This window comes from Rhinichthys klamathensis, unplaced genomic scaffold (assembly GCF_029890125.1).
Source record: "Rhinichthys klamathensis goyatoka isolate OS25496 unplaced genomic scaffold, OSU_Roscu_1.1 h1tg000547l_1, whole genome shotgun sequence".
NCBI classification, from domain to species: domain Eukaryota; kingdom Metazoa; phylum Chordata; class Actinopteri; order Cypriniformes; family Leuciscidae; genus Rhinichthys; species Rhinichthys klamathensis.
Window position 1 is genome coordinate 1,029,627 of NW_026607018.1, and position 16,487 is coordinate 1,046,113.

The 16,487-nt window shown below is 38.3% G+C and overlaps 1 protein-coding gene across 4 annotated transcripts in view; it reads left to right on the top strand.

The window, feature by feature from the left end:
- The window catches only part of ttc7b (tetratricopeptide repeat domain 7B), a 41,513-nt gene that overhangs the window by 12,641 nt on the left and 12,385 nt on the right, over positions 1 to 16,487 (top strand). For 2 of the 4 annotated variants that reach the window (XM_056238861.1, XM_056238862.1), the window contains exons 6-18: positions 1,257 to 1,335; positions 2,751 to 2,923; positions 4,787 to 4,850; positions 5,787 to 5,924; positions 6,829 to 6,912; positions 7,657 to 7,761; positions 7,910 to 8,027; positions 9,315 to 9,372; positions 9,576 to 9,648; positions 10,266 to 10,426; positions 12,328 to 12,444; positions 14,776 to 14,873; positions 15,702 to 15,857. In XM_056238861.1, coding sequence (XP_056094836.1) covers positions 1,257 to 1,335; positions 2,751 to 2,923; positions 4,787 to 4,850; positions 5,787 to 5,924; positions 6,829 to 6,912; positions 7,657 to 7,761; positions 7,910 to 8,027; positions 9,315 to 9,372; positions 9,576 to 9,648; positions 10,266 to 10,426; positions 12,328 to 12,444; positions 14,776 to 14,873; positions 15,702 to 15,857 — 1,424 coding nt within the window. The remainder of the gene's footprint in view (positions 1 to 1,256; positions 1,336 to 2,750; positions 2,924 to 4,786; positions 4,851 to 5,786; positions 5,925 to 6,828; positions 6,913 to 7,656; positions 7,762 to 7,909; positions 8,028 to 9,314; positions 9,373 to 9,575; positions 9,649 to 10,265; positions 10,427 to 12,327; positions 12,445 to 14,775; positions 14,874 to 15,701; positions 15,858 to 16,487) is intronic. The other 2 variants (XM_056238863.1, XM_056238864.1) reach the window with 1 other exon arrangement.

Genomic DNA, 16,487 nt, shown 5'->3' on the forward strand with positions numbered 1-16,487 from the left:
ATAGACCCTCTGATTGCGGAGAGTAACACACATAGTCAGTGATCTTCCTGTTGTAGGAGGGGAAGGGGAGGCATGGGATAGCTGAAGGAGTAGGAGACAAGTTCATCCTATATCCTAATCTTTCATTCTAACCAGAGGTACACCTTTATTTTTAGCGCTAGCAAAAAAAAAAAATTTATTTATTTATTTATTTCAGCACTAGCGTGAAACGTGAGTTGGCCTTACACAAGCCAATTTGAACTGTTTATGAGAATGTCCATCTTTTTTTTTTATTGGTGCAGTGAGATTGTGGTTGGGGAGGGATCTACCATATGGATGCAGGTGGGGCATCTGTCAGTGCTTGTAATGCATCTGTGTGAAATATGACCGCTGCAGTGGTGCATTGTGGGTAATGTATCTGTTAGGCTCATAAATGATTGAAGGCAATGTCTTTAAATCTCATGCAACATGCAGTTCTTACAGCACAACAAATGTTCAGTGCTCAGTCTGTGTGCTATAAAAACACTATAGACCGGTTTAAAGGTATTAAAGTGATAGCTGTTTTCATTTTATGGCTGATATTAAAATTCTATACTTTTTTACACAAAAAAAACCAATGTGTTTGATCACACAGACATTATATATATATATATATACAATACTCCTAAAGCTTTAAAATCGGATAAAAACATGTGACTGGTTTTGAACTGACGCTTGAATTGACTGTTTTATTTGTTAATTCTTTTCTCTCTATCCAGCTCACTCTCATCACTATTTTGACACTTCTGTCTCTCAACACAACTTCTGTACTGCGTCTCCCTGTATTCACGTGAACCTCTGCAAGCTATATTCTCTTTTCTTTTCACACACATCCATTCGTGGTTTGTGTGTTTTCATGTGCTGTCAGTTTGTGAGAATATAGGAGTCTGATGAGGATATCGACCCCAGTCATTGACAGGCTCTAACACATTCACAGGTTGTGCAGAGTTCAAATAGGTGTTAATAGTGACCGTATCAAGAACTACTGTAATTGATGTGCTCCCTGCTATCTTCCTGTCCACTGATAAGTGACTGCTTTAGTCTGACGACTTGATGTTAGAGCTCATTAAATCATGGCAGAGGTCTGACTTGTCCTGAGGGTGTCTGTCCATGTGTTTCCATGTGTTTGTGTATGAATTTTGTACTGAGTTGATGTGAAATTTGTTGATGTCAGGTTTCTTCAGCTCTCTAGAGGGGATTTAATGTTTCGCTTTTCTCTCTATTTCCCGGTGCTGCAGTAACCTGACCCATGGTGTCGGCCGCTTCCGAGAGATTCTCCGAGCCGTTGAGACCAGAACCACTCAGAACCTGCGTATGGTGAGTTGTGTGTGTTTATGGCTTCATCTTGTTGTCTTTATCTAGAACAGTAGTTGTCAGCCTTTCTTGACCCCAAGTCCTCTCATTATCCAAGACAATGTTCATAGACTCCCCATGCAGATTTCTGGTACTTCTGCTGTAATGACAAAGCTGCTTTTAATTTACAGAAACAGGGGGCACGAAACATTCTTCATAAAATTCTTCTCAACTGCCAAATTCTTCTTATTTTTTAACTTAAGAAAAAAGATACGAATATTTTGTATTCCCAAAAACGTTTCTTAAGAATGTTCTTATCTTTTTTTCTTAAGATTGTTCTTAAGATCAAATTTAAGAAGTATTCATATTCATAAAAAGAGTATCCAGAAGAGCATCTGCATCTTGAGACGGGCTCTTTTAAAATAATGATTTTAACTTGAGATGGCGCATTAAAAACACAACAGGGAGTGATTAACTCCCGTCAAGCCAGTCATGACGAATATAGTTAGCTTATTATGATAACTACGGTAATCTGCAGGCAGTGCAAAAAGACAAGCTTTGATGTGTTTTTCATTCAGCGAGTCTTCAGCATTACCTTTCAGTCAAATAACACCTTTCATTTTCTTCTCAAGTAAAAAAAAATTAAGATGTTAAGAACATATTTCTTCTCAATAACATATTTTAGATCAATATTATACATAATACACAAATTAGAAAAAATATTTTTTCATTATAGAAAAGTCTCGAAATTACACTTAAAATGACCTCTTATATCCAGGTTTTCCAAGACTTTGGGGAGCCTGGTTCTTAAATAAAACTGACCGGGGTTGAGGGAGTAAATACAAATAAGAAATTTTGCCAGTTTTCATGTTGATTTTTAATTGTTTTATCTTATATCTTAAAGCTTATTTTTAAATCCAATTAAATTCAGTTGTCAGTTCACCTTTTTAGTGCTCAATACACACAGTTCAGTAAATTTACTGGAGTGACAACCGCATTCTACAACCAAATTAACTCCTGAAATATGCAGGTAATGACAATCGCATTTACAAAAAATTATATGCAGTGTGTAGTGTACAGAACCGAACTGAACAACTGGTTGTTAATATTCATAATAAGTCGACATGGCAACACTTCAAGTGCGCGGTCTGCGAAGATTTTATAGCGGATACCAAACATGCGACCCTGCAGAATGTTGCTGTGGTTACCGTGCTAATCAATCATCACAATTTTGGGAGCGAGTCGGTTTCCCTACACACACGGAACGATAATTTAGGGGATTCACTCATGTATTTAAATACAGTTGTCACTCCTGAAACTTTACAGTTTGTTTGTGGCCTCTACATCATCTTGGAAGTTTGCTTAGGCCCCGTAGTGGGCCCCGGCCCCCTGGTTGAGAACTACTCTGAAGGTATATGTTTATGTGTGTTTGTGTTTAGACTATTGCCAGGCAGCTTGCAGAGATCCTGCTGAGGGGCATGTGTGAACAGAGTTACTGGAACCCCCTTGAAGACCCGCCTCACCACTCCCCACTGGATGATCCGCTCAGACACAACCCACACATAAAGGACTACGCCCTCAGCCGCCGTCCACGCATCTACTCAGGAGAGAAGTAGGACATATCTCCAGCTCTCCTAGATCGTGCTACTCTCTTCCCATTTGTATAGTGGCATGTCTAAACCCCGAAGTATACTTAAGTTGTGTAACGCAAACACTTATGCCCGGTTTCACAGACGAGGCTTATTCCTAGTCCCAGACTAAAATGGATGTTTGAGCTGTCTAAACTGACGTATCTTAAAATATGTCTGTGCCATTGTTTTGTCTCAAGATGCACACTAGTAATGTAATGTTATTTTCTAAGGCACATTTATTAAGCCTAGTTCTTACTTAAAGCTCCAGTCCGTAACTTTTTTAAGTTAAAAATAATCCAAAATAATTATATTAAAAAAAACTTATTCTGCCAGTGGTCAAAACTATCTGCTTGCCATAGCTAGATTCAAAACGGTTAGCTTGTAATAATGATTTTAATTCCAGTGGTACTGGTGGGTTTCCGCGGGAAATTCGAGCATGTCTTTGCGTCATTACGTCACACCCGTACACATAAAGAAGGAGTTTCGGCTAGCCGGCTATACTGCGCGTGACGAGATGTTTAGATGTATAGGCTTTTCTCGCAGCACTTTACATAATTAAACTTATGGCATCCAGAAAGATCCAAACAACAATCATCAGTGTCAACTGGAGATTCAGCAGTTATAAAACCCAAAAGACTTCGTACTTCGGATTTAAGGTGGCTAGAGAAAGAGAAAGAAACCGTCTCATGCGAACACAAGGATTTTAACATTGGCGGGGCTTTTGAAAAGTGCGTGAACTCCGTGTTTTGAAGGGGTTCAAAACGGAAGAAGAGACGGCTTTTGTCTGCTAAGACATTTCAATAGTTCAATCGTGTAACAGTACGTTTTCTTAATTCACACAGTTATGGAGTTTCCTTTGTTGTGCCTTTCTCGTTTTGCTATTATGGAGAATATGAATTCTGAACTACGCAGGTAACCATAAAACACATTAAGTTTAACATTAGTCACGCAATGCTGATGTTGTTAACATGAACAATTTGAGAACAAAGTAGGCTATAATTTGCACGGTTGCTGTAAATCACGTTGATTAAATCTAACGAAGCTTATCATGTCGAATGCTTTTTCCCCCTTAGTTGGTCAGAACAAAAATGGATTTTACTTACTTGTTCAGAAGACATTTTCTTATGAAAATTCTTATGTTGGTCAAACTTTCAAAAAGTGAATCTGTGATTCTGTATGCCAGTAGGCTATCCACACAGCGCGGTGACTGACAGCAGCACTCGCCTCAAAGCACTGTGTTCATCCGCGCTGTTTCATGCCGATTTACAACCCACGTAAAGATAATAATTCCGCGAATCACTGCAGTTACAGATTTCGAACAGAGAGATGGCGACAAAGAGGAAAAGTTCAGGACTGCAGCTTTAATCTAAGCCTTGTCTGAGAAACCAGGCCTTAATGTACATTCAAATGCATCACCTTTCAGAGCTGAATAGCTACATTTCTAAAACTGAAATAAAACTAGATGAAAGCCCTAATAAAAATGACAAAAATACACAACAAAATTTCTAAAACTTCAAAAAAAATTGACATGAAAACTGAAAATATAAAAACAAAAGCTAATTTAAAAATAGTAGAATTTGAATAATAATTTTTAAAAAACACAGGGTTTGTTGCAATTTGGCTCGGCTTTTTCTTTTTTGTTTAGTGTGGACAGACCCATTCGATTTCTTGCTCTTGTTGCATCTCGCCAGGTTAGGACAATTTTCTGCTTTTATTTTTATGATGTAGTATTAAAAAATGGGAAAAATGAAATGATCAGGATTCTGGTAGTTTGTTTCTTGTTACTGTATTCATGATGTCATGGATAGAAAAGTTCATGATATGGCCTTTCTTTCTCTGTCTAGTTTGTTTTGTCCGCAGGAGAACACAGAGGAGGCCTTACTTTTGTTGTTAATCAGTGAGTCCATGGTGAGTAGCAGTAAAACTCCTGTGACCTTCTGAACTGCTGTTGTGTGACCACCAGCACTAGAGCTAGAATATGTCGCTGCAGGTTTTTTAGCATAGAATGCCCATCATAATAGCACTGAAAGCAGTGTTAAACCATTAGCTCTCTTGCTCATGTGGCTTTTCTTTCATTTTCTTTAAACTGGTTCCCCAACAGCTCAGGGAGTGACTGAGTTCAGTTATAATGTGTTTTTACTTGGGCACAATGTGATCAAGCAGTGTTTTATTTTATAGAAATATTTACTTTACTACTGCAGTGACCTATAAGGAAATAAGCTGTCTAATATTATCAGCAGCATCTATTATCAATAGTTCTGGTATACGCTACTATTCAAAAGTTTGGGATCAGTTTTTTTAAATAAAGAAATTATTATTTTTATTGATTAAGGAAGCATTATATTAATCAAAAGTTACAGTAAAGGCATTTATACCGTTACAGAAGATTTCAAATATCCATAAAAAAAAATCCTGAAAAAATGTATCACGTTACTGTCATTTATATAGATCAGTGATCACGGTTTACACAAAAATATTAATGTTTACAACATTGATAATAATGGTAAGATGTCATGAAATATTTATTGATCAAATCACCAAATATGCATATTAGAATGAATTCTGAAGAACCATGTGACACTGAAGACTGGAGTAATGGCTGCTGAAAATTCAGCTCTGCAATCAAAGGATAAAATTACATTTTAAAATGTAGGAAAATAGAAAACAGTCATTTTAATTTGTAACATTTCACAGTATCTCTGGTTTTGCTGTATTTTGATCAAATACATGCAGCCTTGGTGAGCATAAGAGACTTTTTTTGAAAAACATTCAAAAAATCTTTCCAAACATTTGATTGGTAGTGGGGTGTGTGAATGAGTATATTAACTTCTGTATTTATCGTAGGCTAACAGAGACGCCGTATTGAGTCGAATCCCTGAACACAATAATGACCGAATCATCAGCCTCCAGAGCGCCTCGCTGGTGTACGACCTGCTGACCATCGCGCTTGGCCGTCGCGGACAATATGAGATGCTCTCAGAGGTGAGGTCCTGCCCACACTCATCGCTATGGGAACGTTCAGGAATACTCCCTCAGCGGGACGAGTTAAACCTCCTGGTGTGGTTGCTGTGGTAACGAGACCAGACATGTACTCTAGACTGCACTCTCTCTGTGTGTGTCTGTGACTGGTCTAGAGGTTATGCACAAGATTTATTTGAGTTTGTGAGCATATAACAAGCCAGAATGCTGCTTCAACTAATATTATATTATATTATATTATGAATTTAGAACTAACCTAGAATTAGTATTAGAGCAGAAGTCTGCATGTCACAGTTTTCTTCAAATCTTTAAGTATACAGCATTATTTATAACTTTCTACTTAGTTTCATTTTAGCCATGGACAAACCTGAAATGTTTGTTTTCAGAAGCCTGGTCTATTTAGAACAGAACAGGCAGACGAAAAAAGGCATTTTTGCCGTGTGTGTGTGTGTGTGTGTTTTATATTGTGATGTTTTTTATTAGTGTACCTGGGCATAATTTTCTGTTCCATCTCCATCTGTTGATCATGCTGTTGTTGCTAATGTTAGACTCAGCATAACTTTTGCTGTGTCTTTTATATTCAAGGATTTCGCAGTTGTGTAATCGCAGGGCCCCAGGAGCCTGCCAGATTTATTGTGTGCCCTCTGCAGGCGCAGGGTCATGTGTGTTTGTGTAGATGTTTGTTATATAGATCTAATTGTTCAATGAATTGCTTTCTGCTAAGCTGCTAGTGTGATTAACTGTAAAGCCTCAGAGACACACTGAAAAGCCTGTGGCACCCTGGGTAATCTACAGCAGGAGACATGGCCTGGCTCTGTGTTTGACCTTTGTGTGTGTGTATCTGGTAGGGTCATAATTATTGTTCTCAACTCTTATCTGAGGTTATCTTAATGTGTCCTCTCCACAGTGTCTCGAAAGAGCCATGAAGTTCGCCTTTGAGGAGTTTCATCTCTGGTTTCAGCTTGCTCTCTCTCTGATGGCCGCTGGGAAGGTTAGCGTTCCATTTTACAACTCCTATGTACCCCAAAGTTTCCATGGTCATGCAAAAACCTGAAAATATCAGGCAGTTGTGAAGTTGTGATTTCAAGGCCTATAATAATAATAATAATAATAATAAACTAATTTCTTTTATATAGATTTAAAATAAAATATCTTTATTTTATATGTATATACATATATATATATATATATAATATATATATATATGTATGTATGTGTGTGTATGTGACGAGGCTTTCAAAAAGGATGCAGGAACAATGACTCGACTCGACAGGGCGCTTATTTGGAGAGCTGGTATATATTCTGATGATCCATGCTGTACTCACGGATGAAATCTTTGGACATATAATTCTTTTAATACCGTATAAATACTTCCGGCATTTCCGACACCAGTTTTGACGTTATCGCTGTGTGTCATGTTAAGAGTGATGCAAAAGACTATTTAAAATCTGATTTGAGCAGCCAGAGCGTCCAGACTGAGACGCATCTGTAAAGGTCTGATTGGAATCGCATTTCAAACCACTTCAAAATGTGGTTTGAAAAAGATTTGGGGAAAAAAATGAATTTATGGTTGTTGTTTTTTTAACTCATCTGGATAAATTCTGGATATACAAAAAATATTAGATTTTTGCTGTTAGTCTGAACATATCCTTAATATTTATAAAATATACAGTATATAATATTTCGCTAGAAATTACTTTTTATCAGTGCAATCTCTGTGTTTGTGTGTGTGCAGTCGGCTCGAGCAGTGAAGGTGCTGAAGGAGTGTATAAGACTGAAGCCAGACGATCCCACCATCCCTCTGCTGGCCGTCAAGCTGTGTATTGGAAACCTGCACTGGGTAATGAAAGCGTAATCATGGGAAATATGCACAGGCTCAACTGGAGAGCTGACACTGACCTGTTTATGACTCTGTAAATCCATTACTGTTAGACCAGCCATGAACAGTGAGATGGTGATGACATGGGGTGTGTATTTGTGTGTTTTAGCTGGAAGAAGGTGAGCGCTTCGCTAAAATAGTGATTGATATGGGTGAGAAGGCTGCTGAATTCAGGGCCAAAGGCTATCTAGCTATTGGTCTCGTCTACAGTCTGAAAGCCACAGATGGTGAGCAAAACTGCACAAAGACACAGTGTATATACCATTTCTATACCCTTATACGACTGTGATATTTTCTTTATCCTCTATAACACACTATATATTTTTTCTATAATCCATTTATAATACTTTACAACAAAATGTATCTTCTCTTTAATCTTTTTAGAATGTTCTCCGCCCTCTGTAATACACTATACTCTCTATAACACTATACACCTTCTATAATCCTTTATAAGTGTTGATATATTAAATGAATTAAACCAGATTCAGTTTGTCATTCAATAAGATTCAAGTTGTTTTTATTCTGTTTTTTTAATAAAAATAAATTATTGAGGGAAGAAATAAAAATGTTCTTGTGTGTGTGTGTGTGTGTTTTATTAATTAGGCTTTAATTCTATATATATATATATATATATATATATATATATATATTAGGGCTGTCAAATGATTAATCACGATTAATCACATCCAAAATAAAAGTTTGTGTTTACATAATATATGTGGGTGCACTGTGTATAATTATTTTGTATATATATAAATACACACACATGCATGTATATTTAAGAAAAAAATATTATTTATATATAAAATATTTATATTTATATATAATATAAATTATATATAAATCTATATACAGTATATACATGAAAATATTTCTTAAATATATACAAGCATGTGTGTGTATTTATATATTTATATAAAATAATTATACACAGTGCACCCACATATATTATGTAAACACAAACTTTTATTTTGGATGTGATTAATCACGATTAATCATTTGACAGCCCTAATATATATAATTAGAATATGTGTCTGTGCCACAAACTTCTAAGCTCCCTGGTTGAGAACCACTGTTCTCAACCCTTTCTGCAGTCGATTTATAATTTTCCCTTTCTCTGTTCTTATATAACACACTCTTTAAGCACTCTGTACCTCTCTGAAATGCCTTTTGTAATGGTTTATATGCTTGCTCTACATTCTATTACCTGCACTATACCCTTTCTATAATCCATTTATACTTTATAACAATTTCCTTTCTTATATAACACACTCTGTACCTCTCTGTAATGACAATTACATAATTTATAATGGTCTCGACATTTTCTTTTTATAATCACTCCATAATGATCTACACATTATCTATTCCCTCTATTACACACTTTATAATCCCTTGATACCCTTTCTCTAACATTTAGGTATCTGAAACCTTACAGTTTTCTCTTAGTGTCTTGTTTTATCTTTTTATGCTTTATCTTTACCATCTTCTCACATCTCTGTCACCTGTCTTTGCAGCATCTCTTCGAGGAATGCAGGAAGAGTATCAGAAAAAAGCACTGAGCGCTTTCCAGAGGTGATTTTCAGACTGTCCTACATTCTCTCTCTCTCTCTCTCTCTCTCTCTCTCTCTCTCTCTCTCTCTCTCTCTCTCTCTCTCTCTCTCTCTCTCTCTCTCTCTCTCTCTCTCTCTCTCTCTCTCCTCTCTCTCCCTCTCCCTTTCTCTCTCTCTCTCTCTCTCTCACTGATGAAACACTCTGTTTCTCTCTCTCTTTCTCAGAGCACAGAGTCTGTCCCCCACTGATCATCTGGCTGTTTTCTACCTGGCACTGCAACTGGCTGTATCTCGACAGGTAGGAGAATCAACATCTGCTTCTTACACACAAGTAGTGAGAATTAAAACATCTCAACATTCAGATGATGGTACATGATACATTTCTCCTCCAGTTTGCTTTTGATACCTAGGTGACTGTAAGCATTTGGCTAATTTCAACTGCTTCAAGCCACACATAGGGCTGGGCAATATGGCCAAAAATATTATTACATGTGTGTTTTTTTCTATATCATTCAATATTGATATTTATCACAATATTCATGGATAATCCATTAATGATGAAGAACATGCACTACACATGTTTGTTAGAACATGAAAGAATGTAAGAAAGAAATATAGAGCCCCAATTAAATCTCTTTTTTTTAGACCTGCTAGTCTACACGTAGGCTAAATTACTCAAAAGTTTATTATCAAAATTGTGTTTTTATTTTTTCAATAAATATCATTATTGATTTATCTCCCAACCCCTAGCCACATCTCACTCTTCAAGTTCTTACCATAGGAAGATTGTTTGTCCTTATTTCCCTGTCAGTCTGTCTCTCTCAAATGTCAGTCTATTATTTTTCCTTCTCATTTCTCTCTCACCCTGTTTAAAACAATCATCTAATAAAAGCGTCTCTTGTGTGTGTATGTCAGATTCCAGAAGCTCTCGGTTATGTTCGCCAGGCGTTACAGCTGCAGGGCGATGATGTTCATTCACTGCACCTGCTGGCCTTGCTGCTGTCAGCTCAGAAACACTACCACGATGCTCTCAACATCATCGAGATGGCCCTCAGCGAATACCCTGAGAACTTCATGTGAGTCCAACACGCTCACAATCACTGTCACACTTTAACTAACCTCTCCAACTTATAGTTGGATGTAGCCTTGTTTTTTGACTGCACTGAGTTGATACAGTTGTCAGCAGCCAATCAGAGAAAGGGTATTCTTGGATAGGCGAACCAGTCAGATTATTTCATGCTTTTTTGCACAGCATTTGTAAAGCCTTACACACACACATGAACACACAGCAGCAGGCAGTGTTTAGACATTTAGAGGCATGCCACAATGCCCACTCTAATGAGAATGTTTGTGTTCGCTGTAGCAGCTGGGATAGATGGGTACATATCTGCTGCTGGCATCTTCAATTAGACGAGTTAGAAGCATGCGTGTGTGTGTGCTGGATGTTTGGAGCACTGGGCAGTCCCCACGCAAATTCCCTTCACATTCGATTTGATCAGAGTTCCCTCCATCTCTGAGTTTATGTCTGTGTGTGTGTGTGTGTTGTCGTTCTTCCGGCTGTGTGCTTCAGCCACTTACATAATAGAAAAAAAAATACAACAGCTTTCTTTTTCCTCCAATCATATGGCCCTCTTTTTCAACCTGTTTTTCCCTGAAGGGTTTTGGTGTTGTGTGTGTGTTTATCCAGTTTGTGTGTGTGTTTCCATGCATTTTGCTTAATTGCCTTGAATGGAAATGCACCAGAACATCCAGCCCACCTTATTTCACACACACAGACACATGCGACAAGATTAATTCAGTGCTTGTGTGGGGGCGTCCTAGCGGTGTAGCGTGCAAATACAGCAGAGATGAAAGAGCGGCTGGTGAGAATGTGCCTTCAGCTCTTTGAATTGGCTGAACTCATATCAGCGTGGCCTTCAGAGACCGCAGCACATGTATGAAGCTCAAACTGATCTCGGTTCAGGCCCCAACGACAACGAACTGTTGAAGATCAACCTCAATATATGGTATCTGCTTCACTCACACACACACACACCAGCTGGATTTCCTCACACACTGCCATATCTGATTATAGAAATGCCCCTCTGCTCTCTCGATGGTGGGATGTTCACTCCGTGCAAGCAGAAATACTATCTGCAGAAATGTGTGTGAAATACAGGTGTTACCAGGGGATTCTGTGTGCACTCATTAGCAGAGATTTGCAACTCTACACAGGACACAATACACCCCACACTCCCATACACATATATACAATATACAACACAGCACTCAATATAACACCAATACATAATTTGGATTATTGGATATATATTGTTTTATATTGGATATTAAATTGTGCATTTCTCCTATTTTTATGTTTAGATTATCTAGCTGTCACCTAATTCTTCCAACTGTTTTCTAATTTAACATGTTCTAAAATGTAATTTATTCCTGTGGTGGCAAAGCTGAATTTTCCAGTCTTCAGTGTCACATGATCCCTCTGTGATAAATAGAAACTTCGAAAGAACAGCATTTTTTAATAGAAATCTTTCAAACAGTCAATTTAATGCATTCTTGCTAAATACAAGTATTTATTAAAAAAAATAAAAATAATCTTACTGACCCCAAACATTTGAACAGTAGTGTAATGTTTTATTTTTAATGTATTTAGACAAAAATTGTGTACAATGTTAACATTGGCTATTTATGGACTAACAAATCAGAATTGATTTCTCTATACTCTACACACTATTCATTATTTAGATTTTTTCTCATTGAGAAATCTATTGATCTGCTCTGTTGATATTTTTTTAAGTAATCCCAGCTGAAAGGACAGAATCATTTTGATCCTGATTAAAGTTTTGCATTTAATATGGCTTTCAGAGGAGATTTACACTGATTAGTCTTTATCTGTGTTCAATAAACTCAGCTCTTCTCTGTTTATTAAACACTTTCAGATGGAAGGAGAGTGAATATAAACTTTTATTTGTCTCTGTAGTCTTTTATTTACAAAGGTGAAGTTGGAGACGTTGTGTAGAGGCCCAGAGGAGGCGTTGCTCTCCTGCAAACGCATGCTGCAGATTTGGAAATCCTGTTACAACCTCACCAACCCCAGGTACACACACACACACCCTTTCTCTCTCTCTCTCTCTCTCTCTCCAGCTGTTGACACATGAATGCTAGATGCTCAAGTGTCTGCACTCACCATCACACATAAGACAGCACAGCATGTCTCGCTGACTGTGAGGAGCTTACCACTCCTTCATTAAAAATAAATAAAAGCACAGCTCGTACCAGTGCTGCATACTATGATTCAGTCCTTCTTTCTCTCACTCGCTCTCTCATTCTAATGGCTGTAATACCAACCCCCCGCTGTCAGAACACTCCGGCTCTTCCTGTCAAACTGTCCTGAACTCCGTACCTGGTGACAATCCACTGGAGACCAATTAGTGTCCGGACACAGTAACCAAACTCTGCCACTGCCACATATTCAGAGTCCCTCCCTCCAAACCCTGGGTAGCGCCACTGTGTCAGGACCACTTGAGCTCTTCCACCCTTTACCTCACCGCTAATACATGCTCATAGTCATCCTCCAACACCAAACAGTTGCTACTCCATCAGAGGTGTTGGGCGCCCTACAGAGACTGTATGATGAGGAAGAGGAAGAGATGTGTAGTGAAATTTCGGTAAAACTTGTTTCGTTCTGTATTTTCTGTAGTGTAGCGGCGTATGAAGCACAGCTCACACGGAAGTCACTTTCAAACCAAACAGCTTTCTCTTTATCAACACTGTGAATTTGCATAACCAACTTATTGCGAAATCTGTGCGAAATCCCTGATCATGTGGATTCCTATCAACTGGATTAAGTGAAAATTCGCCGAACAGCAGTAAATTTGACCACACAATAATGCTCAGTATGACAGCTATCAACCGAAAGAGACAACCGATCTGGACTATCGTCTCTATCGCGGTTATGCTCACTGTTGCTGTTCTGTGCCGTCTCGAAAGCTTATCGTTTGAATGCGTTTTTAAGCCTTACGGTTTAAAAACAAGTGGTTTTAAACCGTTCAAGGGCAAAAAGCAGCAAAAGACGACTCATTTAGGTATATGCGCACGCACACCTGAAACGCGCACGCGCATCCGTCCTTCGGATGAGACGTTGACTCTGTGGTCATTAAAAATCCCATGGCACTTCTCGTAAAGAGTAGGTGTCCTGGCCAAATTCCCTCCATTGGCCTTTATCAATCATGGCCTCCTAATAATCCCTATCCACTGAATTGGCTCAATCACTCTCTCTCCCCTCCACCTATAGCTGGTGTGTGGTGAGCGCACTGGCGCCGTCGTTCTGTGGCTGCCGTCGCATCATCCAAGTGGATGCTGCACACTGGTGGTGGTTGAGGAGCGATTCCCTGATATGATTGTAAAGCGCTTGCCCCCATTTCATTTCACACATAAAGCCACTGCTCTTAGCGCCTAGACTACTTTCTAACGCCTTACTGGGCTTGAACAGTCAAATACACGCACTTAAATGTCAAAATGCCCGTCTTTGCGAGTATCCTCATAAACGCAGTGGTTTATGTCTTAAGTGAACGTAAATGTTTGAGAAAGAAAGCACAAGTGAATCAGTATATTAGATCAGTGCATTCGCTCTTAAAGTGACAGCAGCCTAATATACCTCTTTTGTTTATATGTAAAATTCTGCATCATCCTCTTTACATTTTCTTCATCAGCTTCTTTGAATCTTCTTCTTCTTTGAATCTTCTTCTTCTTAACTTGTTAAATAAAATAAAAAAGTAACAATTAAGTCTGAATTGTTTTTCCCCAAGATTGTCCCTGAGTAAACTGACTTGCCTTAAAGCGACTTTGGTCTCCCCCAACATAAACTTTTCAGTCTTTTTTATTTTTCCATTTTTTTAATCTAGATCTAAGTTTTTTATTTATTTTTTGCTTTGTTAATGAAATAGGTGAAATTCTATTATACTTGCATTCCCTTATGATCTCATATCTTGGGATCATCATGACTTGAGTTTGGGCACTTTTGATTTGGGCCAGTAAGCAACCATTTAGCAATTCCCTTGCAGACATTCAGAGTACACGAGCAACCACCTAGCATTGTCCTGATAACCACCCGTAACACCCTAACATCCTGGCGCCAAGTCTTCTCACGCTCGCATTTTCTTTAGATTTTCTTTCTTATTCCTTCTCTTATTTCTATGCTCCTTTTCAGATGAACAGTGTTGCAGGAGCATAGTGGTTGTGTGTGTGCTATAGCAGTGTACCATGAGATGCTGAGTGAAATTTCTGAGGGTTTCATCATTCTGTGTGTATTGATGTGCAAGTATCACATCGCCTGTCTGTGTGCTTGAGCATTAGAGCTCTGTCTCTAATTTTAATGTCTTAATTGCCTCTTTTTATTTTCTGTGTGTATGTCTGTGTGTGTGTATAGTGATTCTGGGAGGGGGAGCAGTCTGTTAGACAGAGCTGTTGCTGACCGTCGCCAGCTGAACGCCATGTCACTGCCTGACTTCAGTGATCCAGAGACAGGTGAGCGTGCACACACACACACACACACACACATATTAATGTCCCTATATCTATATCTGTAATTATTGTGGTAACAGATTTTTTTCCCCCACTTTTTATGGTGAGTTTGCATAACCATGACAACAGACATCAGGTTTGCTGTCATTTTATCTGTATTTCCTCCATATCTCTCTCTCTCTCTCTCTCTCTCTCTCTCTCTCAAACATACCAATTTAGATTTAGAATTAATGGCTTAATAAGATGATGGGTTAATACATTTTGTAATGTACATTTTAACTTTTAGAATTTCTAAAGCTGTAATCCTTGTTGATGGACCATATTGAATTTTATTCCCAGTATCTTGTGCAGTGAGTAGAGTAATTAAATAAAGAGGGCTGAGATGAGCGCAGGTGTTTGTTTGCTGCGTTTGCACAGCAGTGATGGCGGAGGGTTTCTCTGCTGTGTATGCAGACAGTAAACATGTCATCTCGTCTCCGTGATTCAGCAGTTACCTATTTTCTTTACAATCTGATCTAACTGCTCCAGCTGTGTTTAGTTCTGGTTATTTATTTTTTATTATTTGAACCTTTTCCATTATTTTTAGGGCTGTCAGCCAATCAAACATTTTAAATTAATTTCATTTCATTTAAATATTACAGAATTTACATACAGGGTGTGAGTTATGTTGAGTTATTTTTAACATTGTCTTTAATGTAGTTACGTTTTATGTAGTTAAATTAATGCTTCCCAATGACAGCCCTAAATATTTAAAGTCTTTTTCCTTCTGTTCTTCTTTTAATTTTTATTTTTTAGATCACATCCTTTTCATTTTCTTATTTTTATTCCTAGCCTCTCATGCCTCTTCCTCCCTCTCGGGGTCAGAACCTGTATCTCCTATTTTTCCTCTTCCATCCTTCTATCCTCCACCCAAGACTGAATCCACTCAGAGGCCCAGCAGCCATGCTTTCTGTGACCACGCCCCCCGTCGACGCTTCTCCTCCGCCAGTAATACACTGTGCACCTTGTGTGTGTTTTTCGACCAATAGATTGGCATGAGTCTCTTCTCACTATCCAATCGCCATGCCACTAACTGCACTGCCTGAATAGCCCCAACCACCAGCCCAATTCATTTGGGATTTGGTTTAGTGTGTTTGGTGACTTGTTTACTGCTGCGGTTTGAATTGGTATTGAAGCAGTGTTTGGCTTTTGGAGGCCTCTTTTTGAAGATTTCAGTCTCTAAAGACCATCAGGCAACTAATGGGTTTTTAATGTGATTTTAACCATTCCAAGAAGCAATTTTACAGTGCACTGATGGCAAGTAGAAGAATCAAATGCTCAAGTTATTATGTGAATAAGCGTTTAAGTACTTGTACTATTGTTTCAAGATCTGTAGAGGAGTTAGATGTAGCTCAGCCTTATTTATATGGTGTGTCCAGTTATGGCTTGTGTCAGCTGTAAAAGGACATTAATTGAGTACAAGGCTGTTATAAGACTCTAAATGCCACTGACAGAATGATGTGATGGTGTGGGTTCGGCGATCCAGTGGCCCGTGAGACGGACACTAAGCTCTTAATCTCCACTGGCTCCTGGGGAAATGAAAGACAGAGAAGCAGTGACACTTGCTATCAGCTAGCT